Below are 27,198 nucleotides of genomic sequence, written 5' to 3'. Positions count from 1 at the left end.
TTTTATAAATCCCGCAAATACATCAGTTACACCAAATCTAAGTTGAAATAACTATGAATGAGGTACAAATGCATAAAAATGCATGCTAATTCTTTATATGAAGAAACACATTACAGTCAACAATACCAGAATTATGGAACATGGAGACATCATATAATAACATTATTAATAATAGCATCAGACAATGTTTGAGCTTATAATCTACTAAAATTTCATTACAAGCCACATTAAATTGTTGTTAGATCAATAAGTTTAACAAGTCATTAGCAGATCCATCTTATAGTTCCTCGTTGCTATGAAAATCTTCCAAATGTATAAAATAAATTATTTTTCTGATTTTTTATTTTTCCTAAAAAATTAAAAAATAATCATTTTTGCCATAATTATTATTAGATCAATGTGTTTAATAAACCATTGATAGATCCAATTTTCTAAAGTGAAAATTATTTAAAACTTAATATATATATATATATATATATATATATTATAAATTTTGGATTTTTCCTTTTTTTGAGAAAATCCATATATATCAATGGTAAAAATTGTCAAGACAGACTATAGAGACCGATAAAGAATAAAGGTGAAACTTGGGTGCCCAACTTTTTTACGGCAGTCATGGCTGCTGCCATAAATGATAAAACTATGCCTACGGCCAGAAGCTTAGTGGCGGTCATGATTCCCACCATAGGTCCATTAATATCCAATGGCATAGAGAGCATTCGACCCGTGCCACATGCTATTCATTTTGTTGCCAATAAAATACGCCATGCATTTGTTATATTGTATACCTTGAGCTCTATTTGGAAGGCGAAAAAATGCAAATATGTACAGTACAAATACAGGTTTAAAAATACTGTACACAAGGTTTTACACTGAACATATTTCTATCTGCACTCTTCCCAAACTAAGTCTTGGGCTTAGTTTGGAAATAGTACAAATATGTAAAGTATAAAACTAAGGTTTGGAAACATATCATACAAGGTTTCGTACTGTACATATTTGTATTTGTACTCCCACCAAACTGAGCTTTGGGAACAAATGCATATAATGATGCAACTATGTGGTAGTATTATATTTAGAAGCAATCTCTGGCCTTGGGTTTTTATGATAAATCTCTTATCCTGAGTTTTTGTATCAAAAGATGTAATTCATTTTAAACTGGATAACAAGTAAGCACTCTTGCAGATACCAATAAACTTCATAACCCAGACCAGCGACCGTTGCAATCCAACTTTCAAGACACTTAGGCCCGTGATCGAAATAACACACTTAGGTTGGAAGCATTCTCATCCAGAATTTGGATTTTCTCTAACCTGACCAGGCTCATTGCCTTCAGCTATACAAGTTTGATCACTGGATGGTGGATGATATTTCTTCCCCTTGTAAAGCATAACCACTACGCATCTTCTTGCACCAATCTGAAAAGGATCAAGATTGAGTAATAACTCAAACCATACATAATTAATTCTATGCTAATCATAAAGTAAATCACCGAGCATAACTTAGCTTAATTTCCTGGGATAAACGCACCATTGAAACTCAAGTTTACATGGTTAAAAACTTAGAAGACATACTAATCTAGAGCCCCACAAAGGGTGTTTGAGAAAAAAGTTACCAATTATCTGCAGTCCATAGGAAGACCATTTGATGTGAAGACTATGTTAGATTGTATGTCAAAAATCATGAAAATTCTTAACTTGGCCACCACTTTAATTCAATCAATTACATCTTCTTTAGCATTCAGCAACCTCAATCCAGTATTTCTGGTAAACTACATATAATCAAAAAAGTGCTCTGCATGGACTAGAAATATATAAATGGAATCTGCACCAGATACTCTGAGAATGCATGAAACCAGAATGTTTCCACCTCAAGCTTGATTTACCTCCTACCACGAGGCCCAGGGCCCGATCTTGGACCTGGAAACCGAGCAAATTGCAACCGCAAGATAGAAGAATCAGGATCATGTTCGTCCATCTTATAACCTGTAAATAGAATCTTAGGCCAAGTCAGAATCCCATGAAACTCCTATAGGTAATTCAAAGTTCCCATTCTGGGAGACGTGCTAAATTTCCAAATCTACAATTCGCATGGATGTGATTGATGAGATTGCTTAAGCCACCAGATATTGACTGATTCAGAATCATCCCCTATCAAGTATCCATTCTATTAGATTCTTTGCATGATGAAGATGATAAGAAAAAGAAAAAAAAAAAAAAAGAGGAAATGCTTTCCCAACAGCTAAATGCTAGTTCCAACTCCTCTTCACTCCACAAAAAACACAACCCTTCATGTGCACAAACACAGTATGTTCTCCATCACCATACGGTGGTATATAATGGATTGGATAATGTGAAGACGGTATCAATAATCAGTACAAACATATCTCCCAGACAGTTTAAGCACAACTACAATTCCTAAAGCACCTAGAGAAAACTACCACTATAGTTAAAAATAGTTAAGAGAGAGATCACATCACCTTGCAAGGCATTCAAAGCAGTTGCAGCACAGGCTGGAGTTGTAAAATCCACAAAACAGAGGATAAGAGGGTCGCCACCACGCTGCATTATGGATAAGAATATAGTTTACAGAACAAAGTCAGTCACAAACAATGACAAACAAGGGAAACAACAAATAAAAAAAATCAAGTATGACCTACATACCATCCAAAATCCTAATGTGCATGAACATTACAAATAAGTTACACCAATAAATACCTACTTACATGTTTAGGCTCTTTGTTCACAAGCCTTACTTCTTTGTACCCCAAGAAGGGACGAAATATATCTTGTAATGTGGTAAAGGATTAATAATAAGCTAGCTAAACCATGTTTCCAAAATAGAGTAGAAAGCTGAAGACACAAAGGCACATGCTAAAAAAACTGCCTGATTACAACTTTCAAGGATACGAGCTACTTCACGATGTGTGCTGTCTAGAGGGAGTCCCTCAACAAATAGAGTGTTGGAAGCATCTGGTGGGAGAGGTTGCACTTCACGGCCTGGCCTGGCCATTGAGTCCACAGGGAGCTGACCACCATAACCCATTCCTCGACCATTTGGTGCCAGATCAGGAGCAACAGTTGAACGCCCACCAACCATTGTAGGCTCTCCAACTGGAAGATTTGGCATTCCTCCACCAACCCCCCTCCCAAATCCAGTTCCACCACCAAAATTACTAGCTTCTCCAGAACCAAACGAAGAAAGTTGCTGCAAAAGATGAACATTTAGTATTTACTCATATATAACACCCAAAACCACCATAAGGCTCAATAAAGTAGAATAAGATACCGCACTCTGCAGATAACGATCATATGCTGATCCAAGGGTCTTTGTGTCTTTCAAAACCCGGGTCCCACCACGATCTTCATCTCGTGGCAAATAATTAAGCATCTCATGACCAGATGGTGCAACAGGAGGTTGAAAATCTGTAGAATTGATTGTTACAGCAGTTAAACATCCAAATTTTAATTTCAATCAGCAGCATAGCCAAAGTAACAACAGAAATTAATTTAAAAAGAATTAGGTGATATTAGTTACAGTTTTAGCTTGAATAGATAGTTACTTTTATATAAACTGAAGGATCATTAAACAGTATAAGCAGAGAAAGAGATCGAAGGTGTATTTAACACACAAAAAGATTACAACTATTTATAATAAGTTCATCATAGCAATAAATAAGGCACTAAACTGAAGGGAATGGAGAAACAGAACTCATGTAGCCAAGCCAAAGTAACAACAGAAATTAATTTAAAAAGAATTAGGTGATATTAGTTACAGTCTTAGCTTGAATAGATAGTTACTTTTTTATAAACTGAAGGATCATTAAACAGTATAAGCAGAGAAAGAGATCAAAGGTGCATTTAACACACAAAAAGATTACAACTATTTATAATAAGTTTATCATAGCAATGGATAAGGCACTAAACTGAAGGGAATGGAGAAACAGAACTCATGTAGCCAACCCCATATGTTTGGGACAAGGGTTAGATAATGATGATTATACCTTTTTTTTTATCAGAAACGATAACTTTTCATTAGAGATAAATTAACCTGAAATACAGAATTCAACCCTTATTAGAAAAGGTTGATCCAATAAACATCAAACATTACAGCACTGCCTAGAAAAGACTCTCCCATATGTTTGGGACAAGGTTGATCCAATGATGATTATACCTTTCCCACCATATTCATCAGGTCATTCCCCAAAGACAATGAAGGCATCATCTGTTAAGCCTCCTGTTGCTCTTCTAGAACCTGCAACTAGCATTGTATGACCATGTCACCAGGACTCATTGAAAGTTTGGAACTAAATGGTTAGTCGTGCCAACACTTGGCACTTGGCGACCACCTCTTGTGACATCTTGATGATGCCCCATGCTGAAGTTAGCAAAAAAATAAACTTGTATGCCGCACTAAAAACAAAATATCCCAGACACACTAATGGTTTCATCAGTGAGGAGCCACTTGGTTCAAAAAGGCTCTAAAGAGCAAAAGAAACCAAAGAAAACATGGGCTGAAGTGATAATAAATGATCTGAGAGCTTGCAATTTGACAGAAAACACAGCTCTTAATAAAGCACAATGGCAGAATAGGATTTGTGAAGCTGAAGCCCAATGGTTGAGATTAATGCTGAGTTGAGTTGACTTGAGAGTCACATCATCTTACACAACTTATTAAATTGTATTAATATGCTCTGAACACACAGTACTTCAGCATTCAGACACACCATTGCATACAAGCAATATCTTCTCCAGTTTCTCCCTATGGAAGTTGGCATCTGAAAAAATCTATTGGCTGTCAATCTTAAATTCAAAAAAAAAAAGCCAATACTCGATGTTGTTCTCAGCCATCTGGGGTCTTGGGAGGGGTAAGCTGGATATGGTCCCAAACTTATTACACTTTTTTGCACACAGTGGCTTCTTAGCTGCTCTAGGACTCAAACCTGCATTTAATGCTTGCCAGCCTGAGATTTTACCACTACACCAAGTAATAGCCTATAGCTTCCAATCTTAAATAATCAGTGAAAATTCTCTTGCTATGTATCCTTATTCCCACCCTTGTTAAGTTGTTACTGTTATTGCTAAATCTTAACTACATGTTTTCCACTAGTCCTGACAAATTGCCAATCATGCAACTTTCAATTCTAAAACATCTCTTCAAAATTCTTTGTTTTAACCCCATCTAATCAGTTGTGCAAGTTAGGTGGCCCCAATTGAAGAAATTCAATAGTACAACTACATCAGGCTCGGGTTAGGGTCCAGGCCCATTCAAAACTAAACAAATGCAAAACCCAACCAACCCAAGTTGCCCCATTAAGTCTATCTCATAACTGAAATGTTTTGTCAACAAACAGCATGCACCAATACCATGGAGCCTCCTCTTGGAAACACATAGTTCATCCACTGACCAATGGAGACATACATGGATTACTTTTGAAGTTGCAATTTATCAACAAAACTCAATGTTGGGAAATCTTTTTTTGTGTGTTCAAAGGACTTGTAATTTGACAGCTGTTAGCAGTCATTACCCCTTAGATTAAGGTTCAGTAGACAGAAGCCAAAGTGAAGGATTGTGTGGCGACATAAATTGAAAACAGAATAACCATCACCCCTATTTGTTAATGTTGTTCATTCATTCATCCTACTAAAATATCTTCTTAAAAAGCAATTAAAATTATAAATTCATTATTTTTGTGTGAGAACTAAGAATTTAAGACCCTAACATGGACTTGTTTGGGCTTGCCTTGAGGGGCATGGCACAGGGGTCCAGGGGCAGAGCCCCCAGCCCAGAAGGTTTAAAATGTCGATGCTGGTGGAAATGTCGGTCATCCAAATATGAGAAACATGTTGGAAATGTCCGAAATATCGTATGGAAATATTGTAAAAATTATAGACATGGTGGAAACATTGTAAAATATGCAAAATATAGAATGATATTTTATGAAATGATAAAAGAAGCATAGGCACACCTTTTTAAATTATTATCTTGTTTCAAATCATTAAACAAAGCTAAGAAACTAAGGTTATAGACAAAAGAAAATTTAGAGGTTCATGATAGAATGAGTTAAAGAAAATTTTCAACTCAAAAAATGTAAATAGTTGTAATAGATCAACCAAATAATCTATTACACAAAACCAATATTTAACTTCTTAATTGAAATGAATATTGAGCTAGCCCAAAGTGGTAATCAAGTAAGTTATGCGGATAATAACATTGTTAGTATACATAACTATGATATTGTCCCCAACTTATGTTATAATACTATCTCTTGGACTCCACATAATATTGGTAATGTTCACCGGGGAATATGTCAATTCTAGAAAAATTTCATGTTGCTACCCATTGAAGTGGAAATGGAAATATGTCGTGGAAACTATCTCTTGTACTCCACATAGTGCTGATAATGTTGATTGGGGAAATATCGAATCCAGTAAAATTTCGTGTCACTACCCATGGAAATGGAAATATGTCGTGGAAATATTAGGGACATTTTAAACCATGCGCAGCCGCTAGATTCATAAAAAAAAGCAAAAAAACGTAACATTTTCAAAAGGCGCAGCCTGGGCTAAGGCGCACTAGGTGTGCGCCTTTTAAAAGTCTACGCCTAGGACCTAGGTGAGGCACCTACCCTAAAATGCGCCTCACCTGCGCACGTACCTTTTAAATCATTGGTCCTAGCCACCACACTTTACTTCTTACTTCTCCACGTGACTAAGTTTCCTCCCACAAAGGTGCAATAATACCCACTAGTCGATTCCTTGTCATCTACAAACCCAGCCCAATCACCACCTATATACACTTCCACCTTCAAATGCCCATGCTTCTAGAATAACAAACCAGCCCACTTCTTTTATTTTATCAGCACCCGTAAAAACTTCTTAAGAGACTTGAGAATCCATTTGGCAGCCTCCATGTGAGTGGCCTTAGGGGCATACATAAATTGACTAAGGACACTCAAAGCATACACAATGCTAGGTCTGGTCATAAATTGATAAAGAAGTCTTCCAACAAGTCCCTAAACTATTTCACATCTTTTCCTTCAAAAAATGAAAATCCCTTTTTGTGGGCGAGCAACTTCAATTACAAGGAAATACCTTAAGAGACTTATATCTTTCACCTCAAAATAAGTGGCTAAGAATTCCTTTAGCTTTTGAATCTCACTTACACAATCTTCAATGACTACCATGTCATCAACATACAACTATCAAGGCTACAATTTTAATTTCTACCCTCTTCACAAACAGCATATGGTCGGATTGGCATTGCTTAAAGTCGATTTGCTACAAAGCTAGATGGAACTTACTAAGCCAAGCCTTTGGTGATTCTTTTAGGCCATATAAGCATTTCCTTAATTTGCACACTTTCTGTTCACTACCTTTGGCACAGAAACCAAGAGGTTGAACCAGATACACCTATTCTTCTAGATCACTAATCAAAAAGGCATTCTTGAAAGTGTTGTAATCAAATTAAATTCAGATCAGATTTAGCAAAACCTAAATCCAATCTATTATTGAAAACTTGCATCCAAATCTGATCAGATTTGAAGACCTCATATTCCAATTCGATCCCCAATGGACTCGGATCAAAATAGGATTTAATCCGACTCCGCTTTAATTTTTTAAATGCAAAAGAAATAAAAAAGTTGATTACTTTTCAACTTTTATATATAATAAATTAATGTAAATATAACATACTGAATTTATTATATATAAACACATATATAATATAATGCAATATATAAAAATATCTTTTTATAATTTTAGATATAATTATATAAAATTTATATATTAAAATCAATAAAAACTATAATATAATCGTATTCAAATTTTAATCAGATCAGATAGAGTCAAATCCAAATTCGATTCGATTATTAATCAGATAGAGATTGCAAAACCTGAATTCGATCCAATTACATAAACACATCATCTAAATCCGACAAAATCGGATCGGGCCACAGATTTTTGAGTATCATTGACAAGCCTAATTGATATCCAACTGGTGAAGATCTCACTCAAAATTAGTTGCCAATGAGAGGACTCTAATGGAGTTCATCTTGGATATCCCTCCATATAAGGGTGTCAATGGACCGGTTTGGACTGGACCCCGTCCAATCTAAAATCAATTTGGACGGATTGGACGGACCAAAAAGACATAGTGGATTGGACCAATCCGGTCCAAAATATTTATTAGACTGGACTGGACCTAGTCCTTTTGTAATAAATTTATATTGGATTTAGTTGGATTAAGCCAATATCTAGTCCATTGACATAAGATAAGAATATAGGTGCCAATAGACCGATTTTGGGTTGAAACCAATCTAAATTAAAATGAAATTGAACAAATTAGACGGTCCGAACATTGAATTGGACCGGTCCAAAAAAGGTCCAAATTATTCATTGGATTGGATTGGACCTGGTCCAAATGTAATGGACTTACATTGGGTTGGATCTGATCGGACCAAATCCAGTCCAATCGACACCCCTACCTCCACATTTGTGTAAATCCCTCTGCCACTAACTGGGCTTTATACCTTTCCATTATGTCATTAATCTTGTGTTTCATCGTAAATACCCACCCACTTATATCCTACTGATTCTTTTCACTCAGGAAGATCCAACAACTCCCATGTATCGTTTTAATGTAAAGCACTTATTTCTTCCTTCATTGCATCTATCCATTCAGGTAAACTATAGACAAAACCTCTACCACATTCTTAGAGATAGGAACACTATCAATGGAAGAAACGAATGGAAAGAAAGTGAAATGTTCTTACAAGAAACAAAATGGGAAATGTGATATTAGATGTACAAGATCCGACATCCTTTCTTTTAGCAATTGGAATGTCCAAATCATTAACAACAGAAATATCTATACCAATGGGATCAAACACATCAATGAAAATAAGGGTACTTAGCTAAGAAGGATCTGCCCCTGGAGAATCCAATGACGCCAGTGGCATAACTTCAAGTTGCTCCACAGTTCTTGAACTCCAAAGGCCCTTATAACAACAAGGGAAAACATAAAATGGAGGACTGAGAAGAGGAGGAAGTTGAACATGAACATGTTTCTCCTCAACCCTACTCTCCCCATAAGGAAAAACAGGAAAAAAGGGCTTACTCTCAAAGGGCACATCCATAGAGACAGTACTTCCTGAAGACAAGATTATAACACTAATAACCCTTTTGAGAAGAATGGTAACCCGGGAAAACATAGGGAATAGCTCGAGGGTTAAGTTTTTCATAAGCGGGAGACAGGTTGTAAAAAAAGCAATAATAACCAAACACATGCTTAGGGACAAAAAACAAGGGGTCTTGGGATTTGGGAAACAGGAGTTGATGTGGGGCCTTGTACTCTAATGAGATGGCATATAGTTAATGAGATATGCAGCAAATAAAATGTCCATCTAGAAACATTCATATGTAGTAACAACCCATGAGCAATTTCAAGAAGATGGTAGTTTTTCTTTCTACAAGTACTATGTAGTAATAACCCACACCATTCTACTAGGGTGTTTTATCACAAGAACTATGGTGAAGGGATCTGTACGAAGCAACAAACCCCATGAGATCACTATAGAAATGCTCTTTTGCATTGTCAAACTAAAAGATTTGAATTTCAGCCTAAAATTGGGTAAATATCATACATTGGATATCTTTAACAATTTTCAATAATTTCATTTCTAGACCGCATTGGATACAAGCATGATAAAGTACTTATAACAAATCTCAAAAGGTAAAGTAATACGGCCCCAAACATCAAAATAAACAATATAGAAAGGAAATTCAGCTTTGTTATTTCTTGAAGTAAAAGGATTTCTATAATGTTTGCTCAATTGACAAATTTGACATTTCAATTCAAACATTGGCATGGACTCAAATAATTCTAGAAACAAAATTTTCAATGACTCAAGACAAATGACCAAATGGTTATGCCATAAATAGACACAACTCTTACCAGACTGACTCATAGACTGTGGCTGAAAGCCTAAAAGACTTAACTTTATTCTCCAACACGAAGAGACAATTGACAATACTACTTCTATCAATCGTCTTCCTAGAGGTTAAATCCTATATCACACAAGGAAAAAAAAAAGTTACTGAGAAGGTCAACGAATTTTTAATGCTACTAATGGAAAACATGTTTATAGGGAATTTGGGAGTAAGGAAAAAGAGGAGAGAGATGGTTCTTTGACCAACTATGGTGGAGGACAAGCCATCAACTAGTCTCATCTTATGCCTCCTAAAAAGTAGATTATAGGATTGAAATAAATTGGACTTACCCATCATGTGATTCAAGGCTCCAAAATCAATTATATAGGGGGATTTTGAAGAATGAGAGATACACGAAAGGTTGTGCCAGGGTTACCAAATGTAGGCACAAAGGAAGTCAAGGGAGTAGTGCCACAATCCATCTAATGGAGTGCCCTCCATACAACCCTAGATGGTAATAGAATGAATTGATGATATCTTCCTTGGAATCAAAACCAAAAGAATGTTCTTGATTCATATTGGAGCCTGAAGTCTGATTCTCCTGTGAGGCCATGTTTGTTGAACTATACTTCTTTTGGCCCTGCTTGCCTAGCTTCTTATTTTGTTCTAGTGTTGATTCCTTACAAGCACGCTTAGGCTTCCCATGGAGATCCCAACAAGTTTCTCTAGAGTGCATGGACTGTTGACAATGAGTGAACCAAAGTTTATCCTTGTCATCCACCTTCTTCTAGAAATAACCCTTCTTAAAAAAATTTCCACCATATGCATTTGTACCTCCCCTAGCTACCAAAACAACTAGCCCCCCTCGTACCTATTCATCACATTTCTCCTATTGCCTTCTAACTGCAACAAGGCATATACCTCTTGGACTGGAGATCTTTGCTTCCCAAAATATGCACCCTAATAGAATCATACATAAGATTCAACTCCAAAAGAAAAGCAAAAATCCATTGTTGGAGACTAGAGACTTGTAGGTTTTTACATTCTCATTACATTTCCAATCCATAATACTCTAATAATGGTCCAACTTTACTTTGGAAGAAATCAAAAATGCAATTTTCTCCATGGAAAAATCAAAAGCCCCCAGGTCGGATGGATTTTCAATGGCCTTTTATCGAGAAAGTTGGGATTGGCTGAAAAATGATATTTTGGAAGTGTTCAATGAATTCTTTCTCAAAGGAGAGGTGCCTCGAGGGGTGAATGCCACCTTTATCACTTTAATCCCAAAGAGGAGAGAGGCCAAAAACCCTAAAGATTATAGGCCAATTAGTCTTGTTGGGAGTGTATATAAAATTATTACAAAGGTTCTTTCAGAAAGGATCAAGAAAGTGCTACAATTGATCATTTCACCATTCCAAGGTGCCTTTGTGGAAGGCAGATTGTGGGTCAAATATTAGTAGCCAATGAGTGTGTTGCAAAAAAAAGAAAGGGTAGAGGAAAAGGGTTGGTGTGTAAGGTAGACCTAGAGAAAACCTATGATATGGTAAACCGGGAAGTGCTACTACAAATGTTAGAAAGGTAGGGTTTTGGAACCAAATGGAGATCTTGGATTAGAGGATGTTTAAGTACTATCCATTACTCAATTCTTATTAATGGAGTAGCGAAGGATTCTTTTCCAGCTAAGAGAGGAATTAGGCAAGGAGAGTCCTTATCCCCTTTTCTCTTCACTTTAGTGGCTGAGGTGTTAAGCAAAATGGTGGCGAAAGCTGATTTCCAAGGATTGCTTAGAGGGTGGAGGATAGGTAGAAATCAAGTGGTTGTTACTCACCTTCAATTTGCAGATGACACAATTTTCTTTTGTGAGGGAAGTAATGAGGAAGGAGTAGTTAACCTAAAGTTGCTATTGGATAACTTTGTGGGGATGATAGGTTTAAGGATAAATTGGACCAAACAGGCATTGTAGAGGTCAATCTGGAGAAGGGGAACTCGATAGATTTGCAGAGATTTTGGGTGTGAGATTAGAAGTTGGCCGATTAGCTACTCGGGTTACCTTTAGGTGGTAACCCTAGGTCAAAAGGTTTTTGGAAGCCAGTCATTGAAAGATTTGCTGGGAAGCTAACTCTGTGGAGGAGGAATTATCTCTCTCTAGGTAGAAGGATAACATTGATTAGAGCCACTTTGGCAAACCTCCCTATTTACTTCCTTTCAACCTTTAGAATACCTTGTAGAGTAGCAAAGAGGTTATAGAAATACATGAGAGATTTCCTTTGGGACCCAAGAGAGAAGAGGAAGACTCACCTGATTAATTGGAATCAAGTTAGAAAGCCCAAGGATAAAGGGGGTTTGGGAATAGGAAATATTTCACTTAGGAACTCAGCTCTGTTAAGAAAATGGTTGTAGAGATTCCCTTTTGAGAGAGACAGGTTGTGGTACAAAGTCATTGTGAGTATTCATGGTTTTGGATGGAAATGGTTGGGATGCAAAAGTTGCCCCTCATGTTTCCTCAACTTCTCCTTAGAAAGCAATTTATGAAATTTACCCAACATTCTTTAATTCCATTCGTTTTGATGTAGGCCAAGGTAATAAAGTTGGTTTTTGGGAAGACCTTTGGGTGGGAGATAGTCCACTCAAAGACCTTTTCCCTGATTTATACACTTTGTCAAATTTCAAAGGGGAAACAATAAGTATTTTGGGAAATCCTGGCCCAAATGGGGTCAATTGGAATCTAAGTTTCAGAAGGGGGCTCAAGGAAAATGAAAGTGCCTCTTTAGTTCAATTGCTAGATCCAATAGGACAAGTTCATTTGGACCCATCCTTAGAAGATTCTAGAATATGGAAATGCTCCTCAGATGGCCTCTTCTCTTGTTCCTCCTTTTTTAGTGTTCTTGCCTCACCTAGCATCCCGGTTGGGGATTTCCCTGTGAATAGACTTGTTCACGAGTCGGGCTTCGAGCCTAACTTTACACTATGTCGAGCACGAGCTTCGGGTCGGGCCCATTCAAATTGACAAAAGCGAAGCACGAGCCAAGCCCATGAACAGGTCAACCTGTGAAAGAAATTTGGAGTAAGCCTATCCCACCAAAAATTCAAGCCTTCTGTTGGAAAATTTTTTTCCTTGGCAAGGTTAATACTTGTGATATGCTGCAGAGAAGAAGGCCTTTTGCTTGCCTTTCTCCACACGTGTGCTCCCTTTGTAAGGAAAGTGGTGAGACCTTGGCACATTTATTATCATCTTGTTCTTTTGTGCATCACATTTGGGAATTATTTTGTATTCTCTTTGGTTGCAGGTGGGTTTCCCCTCAAGATGTGGCAAGACTTTTCAACCGAGACTTTTTTAGGCAACCAAAGAAAAGAAGGAAGGTTGTGGAAAACTACAAAGCAGCTATTTGTTAGGTGATTTGGGAAGAAAGGAATAACAGAATATTCTTGGACAAGAGTAAAACAACGGAAGAGGTAATCGACACAATAAAAGTTAAAGTAGCTCATTGGGTAAGATCTTTGCATATCTTTCAAGATTTCTCAGTCATAGACCTTATAAGATCTTCGAGAGAAGTAGCACAATCTTCAAGAGTGAAAGAAAGAATAAGAATGGAATGGAAACCTCCAGATGGTAATAGAATTAAACTGAATTTTGATGAAAGCTCTTTTGGATATTCGGGACTGTCAGGTATTGGGGGAGTAATCAAAAATTCTGAAAGGAGAATATTAGCTTTGTTTTCTAGACCGATTGGCATGGGCAACTCTCTAAAAGTTGAGTTGATGGCATTGCTATAAGGACTGAAGATAGCTAAGCAACTAGGAATGAGGCATATTGAGGTTGAAGGGGACTTCAAGGTGATCATCTCTTGGGCTAAAAACAACAGAAGTACTTCGTGGACTTTCAAACAAGTGATAAGGGAAGTGGAAAAGGTCGCAAGGGAGGTAGAGGCTGAATTCAAATAGGTTAGAAGGAGTGCAAATGGGATAGCTGATTATCTTGCTAAACAAGGGGCTTTGAGGCAACAATTGTTTTGGGCTGCAATGTAAAGAGGGACAGAAATATGTAATAGTGTGGGAGCTCTAATCCCACACACAAAGTCGTAAAACTCTTTTAACTCTAATTTCAAATAAAATTATCCTTTGCTGATCAAAAAAAAAACTCATAAATCGAAGTCAAATCTAAGTAATACACTAAAAGACTCCTCTCCCCCTACTTACAATAGAAGATTCAACTTACAATTGGCAAATCTTTCAATAGTGTGGCTGCTCAAAATAAGTAGATTTAGCTTGTTCCCAAATTTCATAAGTTGTATTAAGCCACATGAAGTTCCTTCTCGCCTATGTCAGCATAGAAACTAGAAGCCACAACATCACCATACTATACTCTTGGCCCCATTTGTCATGTTCAGCACCTCTATATTTTGGCTCCTTCACCTTACCATTGATATAGCCCATATTTCCCCTTGCAGTAATGTAAAGCTTAATTTCTTAGACCACTCAAGGTAGTTAAGTCCACCTAAGGAAATAACAGCCATAAGAAAATTCATATCCAGTCCCCCACTCAGTATGTTTTCATTAGAGGAAACACCAGAAATAGCAAAATCTTCAAAGGACATGAGAGGACATGATAAACTTCACTCTTCAGTCACAAACATAGCTGATAAGGGCACACAAGAACTACAGCTAACACTGGCCAGCAGTAAGAGGATTAAGCACTACAGACAACACAAGCCATTCCATAGGCTGCACACAAAACAGCACAATTGAACCAAATATAGCAACAATGTGAAGTCTTCTGAAACAATTCCACCAACAATCACAATTCAGTCCTACTCTAGGCCACTTGATCACCACAATCACAAAGACAGGTCATACCAGACCTACAAACAGCACGTACCTGGTCACAAAGGATCGAACGACCCACACACAGGAGTTGGAAAAACTGCTAAACCCCTTCACAGAACTCAGGCGCCACAACCTTAGAGGTTTTTCCTGTCACACGACCAAGAGATACAGAGGGGAAAAGCAAAAAAACAAAAAAAAAAAACTCCTAGGCCAGTTGAAGATGAGTTTCTTGAATCTCAATCAAGAAAAACAGCAAGAGAAGAACACTTGATTAATCTGTCCTCAGGCCTAATACATGCGCTCTGATACCATATTATCATCAGTAGAAAGAAAAGAGAAAAGGAAGAAGAAAGAAGAGAGAAGAGAGAAGACAGAAAATTTGATTGGGAGACCAAAGGATTGAACTAGTGGCACCAGCCTTTCTATTTATAATAGGTGACCCAACTAACATAGTTTTCAAGGCACGAAGGTGAGGCCAGGCAACAGGGGGACACCTTGTCGCCTAGCCACCTAGGCGGTGGATCTTCTTTAAATAAAACATATATCCTAGAGTAGTTCCCTAGGTTCCATAACCATATTTTCTTAATAATTATCCACAATTTTCATAAGAAAGGTATAAACTTCATATTAAAGTCTAGAAAATCAACAATTTTTTTATCAGTAAATATGTGTTTTATTAAAATTCAGATTTAGATTGTAAACATTTTATACAATTTGATGATGGGACTGTTGATCCCTTTTCCTCACTCTATTTATCCCTCATTACAATGTAGCCCAAAATAATTGTTGTCTCAATTTGCTAATCCATTAGCTAGCCCATTTGCACTTCTACGGACCCATTTAAATTCAGCCTCAACCTCCTTGGCAATCTTCTAAACTTCCCTAATCACATGTTTAAACGTCCATGGGGTGTGGCTGCTATTTGCTGCCCACAAAATTACTACTTTTGAATCCCCTTCCACTTCAACGTGTCTGCATCCTAGTTGTTTGGCTAGCTTTAACCCTTGTAATAATGCTAGTAGCTCAGCCTTCAGCGAGTTTCCGTTGCCAATCGGCCCTGAGAACATACCCAATATCCTCCTGTCAGGTTTCTTAATACTCCTCCTATTCCTGAGATGCCTGGATTTCCAATATGAGCACCCATCAAAATTCAGCTTTACTTTATTGCCTTCAGGTGGTTTCCACTCCGACCTTATTTTATCTCTTACTCTCGAAGATTGTGCTACTTCGGGCCATGTTCTTAGAATATCTTCAACTGAGAAGACTTGAAAGCAGTCCAGGAGTTTTACCCAATGGGCTACTTTCACTTTGATATTTTCAATCACTTCCCTTACTGTTCTACTTTTTTCCAGGAAGATTCTGTTGTTTCTCTCTTCTCATATTATCCAACAGATTGTTGCCTTTGTTGCTTTCCACACTACCATCCCTCTTTTCTTTCTCTGTCTCAAGAAATCATGGTTGAAGAGTCTTGCCACATCTTGAGGGGGACCCCACCTGCAATCAATGAGAGTACAAAAGAAATCCCAAATTCGATGCACAAAAGAACAAGATATCATTAAATGAGAAAGGGTCTCACCACTTTCCTTACACAGTGAACACACGTGAGGAGAAAGGCACATATATGGCCTTCTTTTCTGCAGCATATCACAAGTGTTTACCTTACCAAGGAATACTTCCCAACAGAAAGCTTGGATCTTAAGGGAAATAGGCTTGCACCAGATTTCTTTCACAGGGAAGGTCCCACCTAGAGGGTTGGGGGAAGCAAGTACTTTGAAGAAAGAGGAGCAAGAAAAGAGGTTGTCTGGAGAGCCTACCCAGATTCTTGAATCTTCCAATGAAGGGCCCAGGTGGATTTGCCCGAAAGGTTCAGCAAACGGGTTAAGGATTCACACTCATTCTCCCTTAGTCCCCTTCTAAAGCCTAAATTCCAGTCCACACCAGTTGGACACAGAAATCCTAACATGGATATAGCTTTCCCCTTAAGGTTAAATAATGCAAAGAGATCAGGAAATATATCTTTTAGTGGGGTTTCCCCTACCCATAGATCTTCCCAAAACAGAATTCTGTTACCTTGTCCCACATCAAACTGGATGGAATTGAGAAAAGTAGGGTAGATTTCATGAATTGCTTCCAAGGAGCAGCCGAAAACCTGTGAGGGGAAACTTTTGCATCCCAGCCATTTCCAACCACCCCATGAATGCTCTCAATCACTTTGTGCCACAATTTGTCACCCTCAAATGGAAACCTCCAAAGCCACTTACCTAGTAGAGTTGTGTTCCTTAAAAGGATGTTTCCAATTCCCAAACCCCCTTGTTCCTTGTGTTTACTAACCTGCTCCCACTTGATCAAGTGATCCTTCCCTTCCTCTCCTGGGTCCCATAGGAAATCTCTCATATAATTTTCTAGGCAGTTTGCTACATTAGAAGGGATTCTAAAAGTTGATAGGATTCTAAAAGTTGATAGGAAGTAGGTGGGGAGGTTTGCCAAAGTGGCTCTAATCAAGGTTATTCTTCCACCCAACGAAATGTAATTCCTCTTCCAAAGGGCTAACTTCCTATCAAACCTTTCTATCACAGGTTTCCAGAAACCAACTGACTTGGGGTTTCCTCCTAAGGGTAAACCTAGGTAACTAATAGGACAGCTTCTGATCTCACACCCCAAAATTTCATACAAATCTTGTTAGCTCCCCTTCCTCCAAATTGACCCCTACAATTCCACTTATGGTCCAATTTATCCTCAGTCCTATCACTCCCACAAAATTATTCAGCAGCACCCTCAAATTTTCCACCAACTCCTCATTGTTTCCTTCACAAAAAAATATGGTGTCATCTACAAATTGGAGATGGGTAACAATTACTCGGTTTCTACCTACCCTCCACCCTCTGATGAGGCCTTGAACATCAGCTTTTGTCACCATTCTACTTAACACTTCTGCCACTAAGGTAAACAAGAATGGGGATAGGGGGTCACCTTGCCTAATTCCTCTCCTGGCCGGGAAGAAGTCCTTTGTTGTGCCATTGATTAGGATTGAATAGTGAGCTGAACTTAAGCATCTTTTGATCCAAGCCCTCCATCTACCTCCGAATCCGAATCTTTCTAAAACTTTTAGGAGGACATCCCAATTAACCAAGTCATAGGCTTTTTCTAGATCTACATTACAAACCAGCCCCTTTTCTCTACCCTTTCTTCTTTCCCCTACACATTCATTAGCCACCAAGATTTGATCCACAATCTGCCTTCCTTCTATAAAAGCTCCTTGAAAAGGAGAGATGATCGAGGGTAATACCTTTTTTAGTCTTTCTACTAAAACCTTTGACAGAATTTTGTAAACACGCCCAATGAGACATTTGCTCCTGGTGGGTTTGGCCTCCCTCTTCTTTGGAATCAAAGTGATAAATGTGACATTTGCTCCTGGTGATACTTCCCCTTTGGAGAAAAATTCATTAATGACTTCCAGGATGTCTGATTTTATCATATCCCAACACTCTTGATAGAAAGCCATGGAGAAGCCATCCGGCCCAGGGGCTTTAGATTTGTCCATTGAAAATATAGCTTCCTTGATTTCTTGTAGGGAAAATCACCTTTCTAGGACACGAGCTTATTCTTCTGACAAAACATCACCTTCCATCTTTGGCAATTCTAGCAACATTCCCTGTGGGCTTCAGAAAATTTCTTTAAAGTGATTTACAAAAATCCTTGTAATCCCTGACTTTCTCTTACCACTTGTCCCTCTTCCTCCACACTCAAGATTAAATTCTTCTTTCTCCTTCCCGTTGCAAGAGAGTGAAAAAACTTAGTGTTTCCATCCCCCTCTGCAAGCCATTGACATCTTGATTTCTGTCTCCAACAAATCTCCTCCTTTCGTAGTATCTCTTCAAGTTTTTGCTTTTGATTCCATCTTTCCCCTCTTTCTTCTTCTGAAATGACTCTGAGAGCCTCTTTCCTGTCTAGCTCCTCAATCCTTTTCACCAAGATATCTTTTATTTCCTCTACCCTTCTGAAATGGGCTTTATTCCATTCTTTTATTTTTTCTTTTAGCCTCTTCGGTTTTCTAGAGAAACCTACCATTTTTAACCTCCCCAAAGGTCTGAGTGTCTCCCACCACTCCTTTAGCCTAATCTTAAAGGTAGGGTCTTCGAACCACATGTTCTCAAATCTGAACAAAAAAGGGCCTCCCCCTAGGATTTCTTTCTCAATACAAATAGGGCAATGGTCTGAGGTTACTCTAGGTAAGCCTCTTGCAATCAAGGATCCCCACATTTCTTCCCACTCTAGAGATAAGAGGAATTTGTCTAGTTTGGAGCAGGTTGGGGGGGATTGAAAATTTGACCAAGTATAATCTACCTGAAGCAAGGGGGGTCCCTTAATCCCAAAGAGTCTATTAGCCTATTGAACCTCCTCATGCTAGTAGTTAATCCCTGATTCGGGTTGTTTGATTCCTCCGAGTATCTGATGACATTAAAATCACCCCCCACAAACCACGGGCCATTCCACAATCCCCTGATGGCACATAATTCCTCCCAGAAAGCTTCTCTTTCTCTGTAGGACTTAGGGCCATACATATTTGTTAAAGCCCATTCTCTTCCGTCCAACTTTCTTTTAATTTTTAGGGAGATTGAATACCGGCCTATCAATTCTTCCACACATTCCATTTCCTCATTTCTCCATATGGTCAGAATTCCCCCTGAAGCTCCCCACGAGGGTGTATATGACCAACTCAAACCCCTGGCTCCCCAAATGCTCCATATCCACCTTCTATTCAGCTCTAATAATTTGGTTTCTTAAATCATAATCAAGTCTGGTTTTTCTTTCCTAAAAACATTCCTGATTAATCTTCTCTTCTTGGCACTTCCTAATCCTCTTACATTCCAACTTATTATTTTCATCTTATTGATTTGTGACACCCCTGGGTTGGTACTTCTCAACACTCCCCTCTTCTTTTCTTCCCAATTTCCTCCTCGTAATTTATTCCACTCTTAAGCTTCTCAATCTCACTCATTTTCATTTTCCTTTGCTTACGCTTTTTTCTCAGGTAGACTTTCTTTCCTTTTGCCTTCTAGAAAATCAACATATTCATGAGAAGAAAAAGAAGAAAGAAAAGAAAATTCAAAAAATAGGGGCTGAACCCTATTTTTATAGGTAAAGAAGAGAAGAAAAGGTGGAAGAAGAAGAAAATGTGTTGATTAGACAAAATTTTAAGTTCTTCCTTACTTGTTGGTTCAGGTTTTGAAGTCTTTGAGGGTTCAATACAGCAGTTAGCAATGTATGTGTTGATTAAAGTGTTAAACCCTAAGAAATAAAAAAATAATAAAAAGAAATTAGTAATATAAACATTCAAAAATATTATTTTAATTTAATAATGTCTATTTTATAATTATAAAATAAAAAAATTAAGAATAGAATGGTATTTTATAAAATAGCATACAAAACTTCTTGGCGATTAGGCGAGGCAAGACTCCAAGGGCGCCTTGCCGTCTAGGCTTCGCCTTGACAAATATGCCAACTAATAATAAAAATAAAGTACAATGACAAGAAGGCCCCTGCAGCATAAGTACAATAACTATCAACAGTCAACAGCATGAATCACTATACCCTTGAAAATTTTATTATTTAATTACTTTAGCAACTAAAAGAAGCAATAAGCCTTTAAGTTCAACAACTTCAGTTGTTACCAAACAGCTCCTAAGTGTACCCTGGTTTACACTCCTGTTCCAAATAAATTTGCATTGAAAAATGCTATTTAAAGCGGTAAAGCCTCTTGTTTTAAATGTAGTTGCCCATAAACTTAATTTTGCATTTAATCATTCACTAGTTTCATCAATTAATACTATATCATCAACAAACAGCAGGCACCATGGGACCTCCTCTTGAATATGTTTAGCTAACTCATTTATGACTAGTGCAAATAAACAACGACTAAGTGCTTAACCTTAGTAAAGATCAACTATAACCATAAAATCTGATGTCTCTTCCACAAGTGTTCTAACATTAGTTTTTGCACCCTCATGCATAGTCTTAATTAGGACCACATACCCATTTAAGACTCTTTCTTTTCCAAAGTCCACCTACTACCCCTCTACGAACCCTCCATCACAAGTTTTCTCTAGATTAATGAAAACCATATGAAAATATCTCCTCTCTGAACTTTTTTATCAATCATCTTAATAGAAAGATGGCCTCCATGGTTGGTCTCCTTGGCATGAACCAGAATTTGTGTCTTGAAATATTTGTTTCATGCCGTAAACTTTGCTCAATTATTCTTCTCCCAAAGTTTCATAGTGTGGCTCATGAATTTAATTCCAGAATAATTATAACACCTTTTTTTATAAGTAATAATTATTACATTTTTTTTATATTGCCCTTGTTTTTAAAAATAGGTACCATAGTGCCCTTTCTCCATTCATATGGCATTTAGTTTGTTTCCATTATCTTATTAAATAACTTAGTTAGCCTATGATAAGCCTAGTAGCCTACCTCTCCCATAGGGATGGCAACAGGGTGGGTTCAAGGAGGGTTTTGTAAATTCTAGACCCTAGCTACACCCCTAGACCTCACCTGCCAATCCATACCCTCCCTAAAACCTATAGTAGATTGGATTTTCAGAATTCAAACCCTCCCAGAACATGAAAATGCAAAACCCACCCCGCATTTGAGTGTGGGGCAAGTAAGGTTGGAAGGTAGGGTCTGGAACCCACATCTAGTTTCCTACTATTTCCTGTTATATATAACTAATAATCAAGTAAAATAACATGAACATCGAAATTTCCAATTAGTTGGTTAAAACATGTAGAAAACATATAAACTACTAATTATCCTTCATATAAGATTCAAAAATGTTATAAATTCGCCGCCAAATACATAAGTTCATATGCCTTCCAACAATATTTAGGTCGGGGAGGATCGGGTTTAGCCAAACACCATACCCTACCCGTACCCGTACAAATTGTAAAATCCCAAAACCCATCCCCACCACCAAAATCAATTTTTCACACAAAAAAAAATGCCCGAGCACTAACAGGTGCCTGCCAAGTAAGGTGGAAATTGCTATCCCCACTCTCCCATACCTTTCCAACTTCTATTGGGAAACCACCAGTGCCTCCTTCACTTTGGTAATTCTAATTTTATGAAGGTGCATGTTACTTTTAATACTATTGGATTTATAACTATTTTTCCTTCTTTCTTTAATTTCCTGATCGTTTATCAACACTCTTTGATCTTTGTCTTTAAGCCATCCAACTTGGTTTAAGCCTCTACCATTTCTTTCTCATTTTTGCTGGTTTTAAACTCAATTTTCTCCTTTAGTGCCTAATTTATGATACAGTTCAAGTGTTCAACATACACCTTAAATTTAACTTCACTCACTTTCTTTTTAACTTCCTTTATAATGGTTTATATTTTTCTAAGTAACATTTTTTGTCTTTTGCTAGTCTTTAATAGCATGTTCATTTTACTTCGAGTATATTTTCAACATCTCCACTCCACTACCAAGTTTCTTTATCACTTTGTCATTTTCCTTTACTCTCCTAAAACAGCTTTCACTATTTTTTATTTTTTTATATAGTTGACCATTTCAAGCCACATGCCATTAGTCTCTTCATCTAAATTCTATTTTCTTTCTACTACCAGTCTGTCTTTAAATTGTATTAATTTTTCTCCTTTTAGATTTTTTCCACCTAATTCTTAAGCATCTATTTTCTATTCCTTTCCTCTTCCATTTTTTAATACACACATCTACCACCACTACTCTATGTTGTGTGATTAAGCTTTCCCCTAGAATAACTTGCAATCATTACACATCATTCCTTTTGTTCTCTTAGCAAGAAAAAATCTATTTGACCTGAGTTTGATCCACTTTTAAATGTAAAAAATCTATTTGACCTAAGTTTGATCCACTTTTAAATGTTATTAAGTGTTCATCCTCTACATTTACTTTTGTCAATATCATAAACAACCGCAAATTCTAAAATTGTATCTCCTATTACCCAAACCCTTCATGCACGATATCATAAACACCCTGATTATTGGCCTCTTCTCCCAGTTCCCACAAAAAAAAAAACTCTCATACACTTCTGCAACCTCTTTCCAATGTCCAACCTTGGTTGGGACACAAAAAGTTGACAAGTATAAGGGTAAGCTCGCCAGCGTGGCTCTAATTAATGTGATTCTATCTCCAATCAAGATGTAATTCTTTTTCTATAGAGCTAGTTTAGAGAGGGTAGGACTGATCAAATTCTTTCCTCCAATCACATTCATTGAGGTTCCCCCTATTTCACAATAAATGGTTCTCTCCCCTTCAAACATGTCTCTTCTTTTTTACATTCCTAGTTCCCTACTTTGCAAGACAATGTTCCTCAAAACTTATAATTAATCAAGCTTTCCAGTGCCTATTAATAATAATGCATATTTTCAAGTTTCAACAAGTATCCTTTAAAGAAATTTATCAAGTGCAATTCATGTAAATATAACTTTGTACAACCTGGCGCTGCCACTCCATCAGCCTTCCTCTCAAGAAAGCTGAGCCTCTAATCTTTATCAAAGTTTTAAGGTGCAAAACCTCCAAAGGGGTACTTCAATTCAGGTCCTTAACTCAAATCGGCATTCATCCGCCTTAGTGTATTTAGAGACATACAAAAAAGAACCTCTTTTCTATTCCACAATTTAGAGACATATTTTTTTTGGTAATAAAATAAAATTCATATAAAAAACAGAAGAAGATACAAAGAAGGTGACAGCAGTCACCCAAGAGAAAAAGAAAAACAAAACTTCACACCTAACACCCAACTTCAAGAACCACATCCAAAGTCAAGCACAGCCTACCCAACCCCACAAAGAACAACAGGCCCCAACAAACAATGAAAAATAAAAACAAACTACAGAAAGACAAAACTCCACCAAACACCATTCAAGACTTCACTCAATTACCTGAAGCGGGAAAAAAAGACTTCAGACAATTACTCAGAATTCCCAATAGGCTTGAACTAGATTCCAACAATTCTCTTGCAAGTTTTCTTAGTTCACCTTCTTAATAGGCCCAACTCCAAATAGGAACTCTTCCAATCTAGCAAAAAAAAGACTTTACTCAATTACTCAGAACTCTCAAAAGGCTTGAACTAGATTCCAACACCTCTCTTGCAAGCTTTCTTAGATTTCTTCACCTTCTTAATAGGCCCAACTCCAAATAGGACCTCTTTCAATCTAGCAAACATTTTCAAAACCTGAATCGTTCTATAATTTTTCTGCCTACCAAATCACCTTACAGAATTAGGATTCTTTTGATGACATTTCAGATCCGCAGAGCAAGCATTTATCCTTTCTAACTCCAAAACCACGTCCTTCTTAAAGAACTGATCAGCCACCATTTCTCCTTCCTCTTTGTTAATTTCTCCAGCATCCATATGAAATTTTAAGCCATCACTTATTGAATTAACTCCAGATGCTTCCAAGTCCAAAATATCTTTCCCCCTTCCTCTTTGTAGGCAACTGATACTTTTCTTTCCTTTCTCATTATCTTAAATTGTTAATGATTGGACCTGTTCTCATTATTTTGACTTGCATTAAAAAGACAATTATTTAAACCTGTTTCAACTGGAGAAACCTTATCATCTCTTCATTTTCCCACATCAGATATTCTGGAAGCTTAAAAAATACATAATGCATGATCTAAAACTGAAACAGGAAAATAAACTTCGTAAGTAACCAAGTGCAGCCCTCAGATCTCATAGCTTCTGGCACTCATCAACAGTATATAAAATGATTTGATCATAAAGAGGGTGAAAATGTTTAAATCACGAAGAGAAGAAGGATAAGGAGCAAGAGAAAGAGGAGGTGGTAGCAGAGGCAGAGATGCTTAAGGCTCAAAAGAAAGTGCATGCAACTGCTCTAACTAATGAGTTTCCAATATTGGGTTGCCAGGGTGGGGTCCACAAACAAGGAAAGCCAAATAGCAAAAGGTCTCATCCTAGTATGGCATTGCAAGTTTGCAACAGAAAAATGTAATACTATAAAACATCAATAGAACAACAGAATACTATAAAGTACCCATTCCCCAAACAACCATGTCTTGTAACTTTTTTATGGTAAAAGAAAAGAAATTTTATTAAAATAAAAAGGAAAACGGTTACAACCAAAGTAGGGTGTTAAAGCAAGACCTTAGGCTAAACATAATTACTCAGATACAAACAGAACTACAACTTTGTAACTCAAGCAATTCCTACAATCCTTTCCCAAATTCTGATCTAGCCACTTGTGCAAACTATAGAAGGACCAGACCATCTTCCAATTGACTATAAGCTTGCAATATGCACCACCAACTTATCCACACTCTGAACCTAATCTTTGAAGAGTCTTTTGTTCCTCTCCTTTCAAATGCCTCAAGCAGACTGCAAAAGGAATGCAGCTCCAAACCAGTTTGGCCGTTTTGCACCCTCTAATCTTTGGCCAAGTGGAGAAAATTCTGGCAGGATCCCTTGGCTGATAGCCTCTTACTCAGGAAAAGGAAGAAAAGAACCTCCAAATGAAATCAGCAACTCTATAAGATATAGAATATGCTAGCAATGCTGAAACCTCTATTCTTCAAGTGTTCTGCCATTAAAATACTATCCATGGCAACCAGCCAAGCAAAAGCCCTCCACCCTCATGGAATAGGATTACCCCAGACTCCTTCAGCCTGAACAGATTGCTGTTGATTTTGGATTAAAGCTGCAAAAAATGACTTCACTGAGAATTTTCCATTCTTACACTCCACCCACAACTTGTCCCTTGAAGAGCCTGAGATCTTTGTTTTTCTCTAGCCTGCCCGGCAATTAAATGCATTCTTCCACTTCCCAATCAAATAGTGGTCTTATGAAGGATCCCAACATCATGTTCAACAATCCTGTAAAGGTGCAGGCAAAGATCACATAGCTTCCCTACTTGACACCATTATCCTCCCACATGCCTTGTAATGTTGTTATTATATGAATGTTCTATAAAACTAAGCAAATCATGGCCCTGCCAACAACCCACCAAGAGAATTGGGAATGGAATGGCATACCCAAACACTGTAAGCAGCCAAGTATTATCAACTTTATATAGTTTGGGCTAGTAAAAGGTTCAACTGTATAGTGCCACTTGCCAAGGTAAATTCTGATAATCATCAATGAAATGGGAAGATGCACATAACGGTATAAGGACTTCTACTTGTGAACGTCAGAATTGAAACTAATAAAATTATGTAGTATAAAAGCTTAACAGGGAGGCTCAAGATGGGGTAATATGAGAAGTCCGAATTCACTGGAGTTCGGATACAGCAAACTTCCTTCAAATAATGATGTAATCTGAATGTTCGTCTTGAAACCAGTAAGAGTTAACAAACTTTTCATGTTTCAACCAATCTCCTTTTTTACCATTCCCACTCTGCATTTCACTGGCTCGGACAAGCTACTTTCAGAAATAGAAGTTGGCAGGAAAACCGGTTGAAGTTCCTCAAACCTCTTGTCTTACTGGGAAGCCTTCGTTCCCTCTCTAAAATGTAGAATTAAGCTCATCTTATAAAAACCGTAGCCCATAAAAAACAAGAAAGAACACTCATTTCTGAGAAGGCACGCACAACAAATCAAGTTCAAAGAAATTGAAAACAACTGATATCACAACACAAATCTACTCACAAAGGTCGATCCAAGTTCAAGCAATAATGACGTGTGAAAAGAAAATGTTAAGTTTTAGGGTTTTAAGTACAAAGAAAAAGGAAAGAAATGAAGGGAGCTTACCGTAGTCAGGGCGAGGGCGCTTCGGTAAGCCCGCCGATGGGTACATAGGCGGTTGTCGGTTCCAGTAGCCGTCCGCCATGGCCGCAACAGCGTAACAGGAAGAAATGAGAGAATGACTGCAGAAGGCGAATAAATAGAGAAATCCCTGTCAAAATCTAGTAGCTCGAGAAAGAAAGAGTTGAGCGCGGGAAAAAAAAAAATCTCCTCTGTTGTCTGGACGTTGGAGTGCTTAAAGCCTTAAACCCTACCTCGCCTCTTGTTGTCTGTGTTCGACTGTTCGTCTTCAGTTCTCTCTTTTTCCTCCTCCTTCGGTTTTTCCCTTATTTTCGATAATTCTGCTCTGCTCCTGCTCTGCAATTGCCGCTTAAATCCATGTACAGTATGTACAATGACCAAAATGGCCTTGTGATGTTCCGCGAGACGGGCATGTCAAGAACTAAAGACCTCGTCAGTCTGTCCGTCCGTCGTCCGTTCCCTCTTTGAGCCGTACAGGCGACACGCGGCGAGTCAACCATTTTTAATTCCTTAGATAGTAAGCAAGTATTTGGATTGGTCAAATCCGTTTCTAATACGATACTTCATAAACCGTGAATTTGGTTCCTCGTCTGCCAGATCCACGGAACCAGTTTGAAAAACATGCAACATATCGGCTCCTACTTCGATGGCAACGGGATGGAGCGTGCCACAGGCCCACACTC

The 27,198-nt window shown here is 37.7% G+C and overlaps 1 protein-coding gene across 1 annotated transcript; it reads right to left on the bottom strand.

Moving 5' to 3' along the window:
- Positions 1 to 1,643: 1,643 nt before the first annotated feature.
- On the bottom strand, positions 1,644 to 26,909 carry LOC104588859 (RNA-binding protein 2-like). The gene is made up of 7 exons (XM_010246981.3): positions 26,749 to 26,909; positions 26,501 to 26,616; positions 3,289 to 3,425; positions 2,910 to 3,207; positions 2,726 to 2,787; positions 2,480 to 2,561; positions 1,644 to 1,985 (listed from the first exon to the last, which is right to left on the bottom strand). The coding sequence occupies exons 2-7, from the start codon at positions 26,577 to 26,579 to the stop codon at positions 1,882 to 1,884; spliced, it is 762 nt and encodes a 253-aa protein (XP_010245283.1). The 5' UTR covers positions 26,580 to 26,616; positions 26,749 to 26,909; the 3' UTR covers positions 1,644 to 1,881.
- Between the last annotated feature and the right edge of the window lie 289 nt (positions 26,910 to 27,198).

This window comes from Nelumbo nucifera, chromosome 1 (genome assembly GCF_055504915.1).
Source record: "Nelumbo nucifera cultivar China Antique chromosome 1, China Antique-T2T, whole genome shotgun sequence".
Classification (NCBI taxonomy): Eukaryota; Viridiplantae; Streptophyta; class Magnoliopsida; order Proteales; family Nelumbonaceae; genus Nelumbo; species Nelumbo nucifera.
This window is presented reverse-complemented; position numbering and strand designations above follow the sequence as displayed.

Excerpts from the sequence above, each read along its gene's own strand:
- LOC104588859 (XM_010246981.3), bottom strand. The coding sequence starts at position 26,579 with ATGGCGGACGGCTACTGGAACCGACAACCGCCTATGTACCCATCGGCG. Across the intron at positions 3,426-26,500 it reads GCGCCCTCGCCCTGACTACG|ATTTTCAACCTCCTGTTGCA; the intron begins GTAAGCTCCCTT and ends TCAATTCTACAG. Across the intron at positions 2,788-2,909 it reads CACACATCGTGAAGTAGCTC|ATATATTTCGTCCCTTCTTG; the intron begins GTATCCTTGAAA and ends CCACATTACAAG.